The 2,241-nt window shown below is 49.8% G+C and overlaps 1 protein-coding gene across 1 annotated transcript in view; it reads left to right on the top strand.

Moving 5' to 3' along the window:
- Window positions 1–2,241, top strand: part of LOC122551904 (uncharacterized protein KIAA2012 homolog) — a 54,633-nt gene that overhangs the window by 12,550 nt on the left and 39,842 nt on the right. The window contains exons 7-8 of the mRNA XM_043694472.1: window positions 778–920; window positions 1,947–2,130. Of these exons, the coding sequence (XP_043550407.1) occupies window positions 778–920; window positions 1,947–2,130 (327 nt within the window). The remainder of the gene's footprint in view (window positions 1–777; window positions 921–1,946; window positions 2,131–2,241) is intronic.

Raw genomic sequence — 2,241 nt, 5'->3', positions numbered from 1 at the left:
GGAGCAGTGGGGGGGGGCGGGGAGAAGGCTGAGGCATAGAGCGAGGGGGAGGCTGGGCAACAGGGAAGGGAAAGACTGGGGAACAGCGGCCAGGGGAAGACTGGGAAACAGTGGGGGAGATGGTGTACATACAGAAAAGATTGGTGTAGACAAGGGAGAAACTGGGGAACAGCTGGGACGAGAGACTGGAGAACAATGGTGGAGCGACCTAGGGACTAGGGATAGAGATTGGGGTATACAGGAGAGACTGGGAAACAGTAAGAGAGAGAGATTAGGGAACAATGGAGGAGCAATTCATGTGATGGGGGAGAGACTGCGGAACACCAAAGGGAAGGTCTAGGGTATGGGGACGTGGAGAGACTGGAGTGTTGGGGGAGAGGCTGGTGTCTAGGATTAAGAGACTTTGGGACGGTGGGGGAAGAGACTAGGGACGAGCAAGGGAAAGACAGAGGTATGGGGAGGGTGGGGGGATGCAGTAGAGAGACTATGTGTAATGGGGAAAGAGACAGGGGTACGTAATGGAGGTAGGAGTGAGAAGAGTTCTATGCTGCACTGACTTCATACCTCATACGGTTGCATCCTGGGATACAAGGATTTCCAGTCCATTCAGTCACTTCAATCCTTAGAATTCCCACGGGAGTGATGAAGATATATCCACCTCACCCTTTCCTAACCAGGCCATTGGCTCAGACGGGGCTCCAGGGTCTAGAGTTGACTATGCTTCTTTCTCCCGTTCCTGCCTTGTCACGTTTGTACTCAGCTATCCCTCTTCCTCAGTAAAAGGCAGACCCGGTGACCAGTGTGGTTCAAGACAACATGTGGAACCTCCTGCCTCTGTGAGTGGGCAACTGAAGCTTCCACCTATTGGCACAGAGACTGGAGCAGGACTTCAACCAAGACAGGAGGAAGATAGTAGTGAGGTAAGACATGGCACTGGGGCCGACAGTGACCATCTACAATTGGATTGAATTGGGATGATCCAAGCATTTACTGTTCCTAGGATCTGTAAAGCCAACATGAGAGAGCTTCCAATGTCTGTAGAAGCACCAAGTTTAATAAGATATATCTAAGTGTTAGCTTTTCTCAGGGACTATCACTGTCATTCTTGACTCCCGTTGGGGGTTCAGGTCTCTCAGGGGGGACTGTGCAGTACTGCAGGAGTGCTTCAGTACTGAGAGACACTGAAGGCAGTGTGAACCTGGCAGGAGCAAATCACTCTCCTTTACCTACCATGCACTGTACCTGTACAGGAACTGACGATAAAGGTGGGGTAGAGGTAGTGAGGGTGGGTTTGCACAGCAGTCAAGTTCTATGGAGCATGGTTCCTGGGTCACCTGCTGGCACACCACCAATTAATGCCTTTAAGTTGTGAAGGGCAGGTAAAGGTCCTTCAGCCTCATCCCTCAGTAGCTGGGAAAGCGCTAAAATGGCTACTTTCACAAACGTCTGTGGGGCTGGGGGGGCAGCGGGGGAGGGTTACTGGAGGTGTGAATGAGGGCTAGGGGGATGGCCATTGGAAACTAACCCCTACCCCATCCTCCTCCAGCCTCCACATCCATGTCTGATTAGCCAATGCATTTCCATGGGAATACATTGAGAAACCGAAGGTTGTCCCAAGTTCCCAGGTAATTCAAACATGGCTTTCCCATTGCTTTTCTCAATAGCAAGCTCCTCAGCCAATCAGAGTTGACTTGCCAAGTAATTCCCACCCTTTTCTCCAATAGTGTAAATTGTTGGAATTGTTTGTGAATTGATACTTTTGTGTTTGTCCTGATGAGTGCAAAACAGAAATTTTCAGCCTTCTAATTTGGCTGTGCAATCCACATGTGTACAGGAAGTGACACTGGTTCCCAGCTGTTAGTCTGTTGAAGGAATTTGTGCGTTGGTCTGTTCCCTAATATGTATCTGCTACTTTTACCAATAATGTGTTTTTGATTGTGGAACAGCTGGAGAGGTGGAAATTGCCCCAGATACGGAGAAGGTCTCTAGCAAGAGAAAGGCATGCTGGGAAGCGAAGAAAAGGACCAATGCCTGAAGCAGCACGGTTCACGCGGAGATTGATTCTTCCCCCACTTACAGATGTCAGGCCACAAAGGGAGAAGGGTGAGGACATCCACAATGAGGCAACAGGTAGGGAATATGAGAAACAGTCGAAAATGAGAGAAAGCAGTGATTATCTCCCCACCCCAGGCTTCAAAACAAAAACCACCACATCACAAATCCCAGCAACATTACTCTCCC

This window comes from Chiloscyllium plagiosum, chromosome 7 (assembly GCF_004010195.1).
Source record: "Chiloscyllium plagiosum isolate BGI_BamShark_2017 chromosome 7, ASM401019v2, whole genome shotgun sequence".
Taxonomy (NCBI): domain Eukaryota; kingdom Metazoa; phylum Chordata; class Chondrichthyes; order Orectolobiformes; family Hemiscylliidae; genus Chiloscyllium; species Chiloscyllium plagiosum.
Note: the sequence above shows the minus strand (reverse complement) of the source record. Positions and strands in the feature narration are given on the sequence as shown.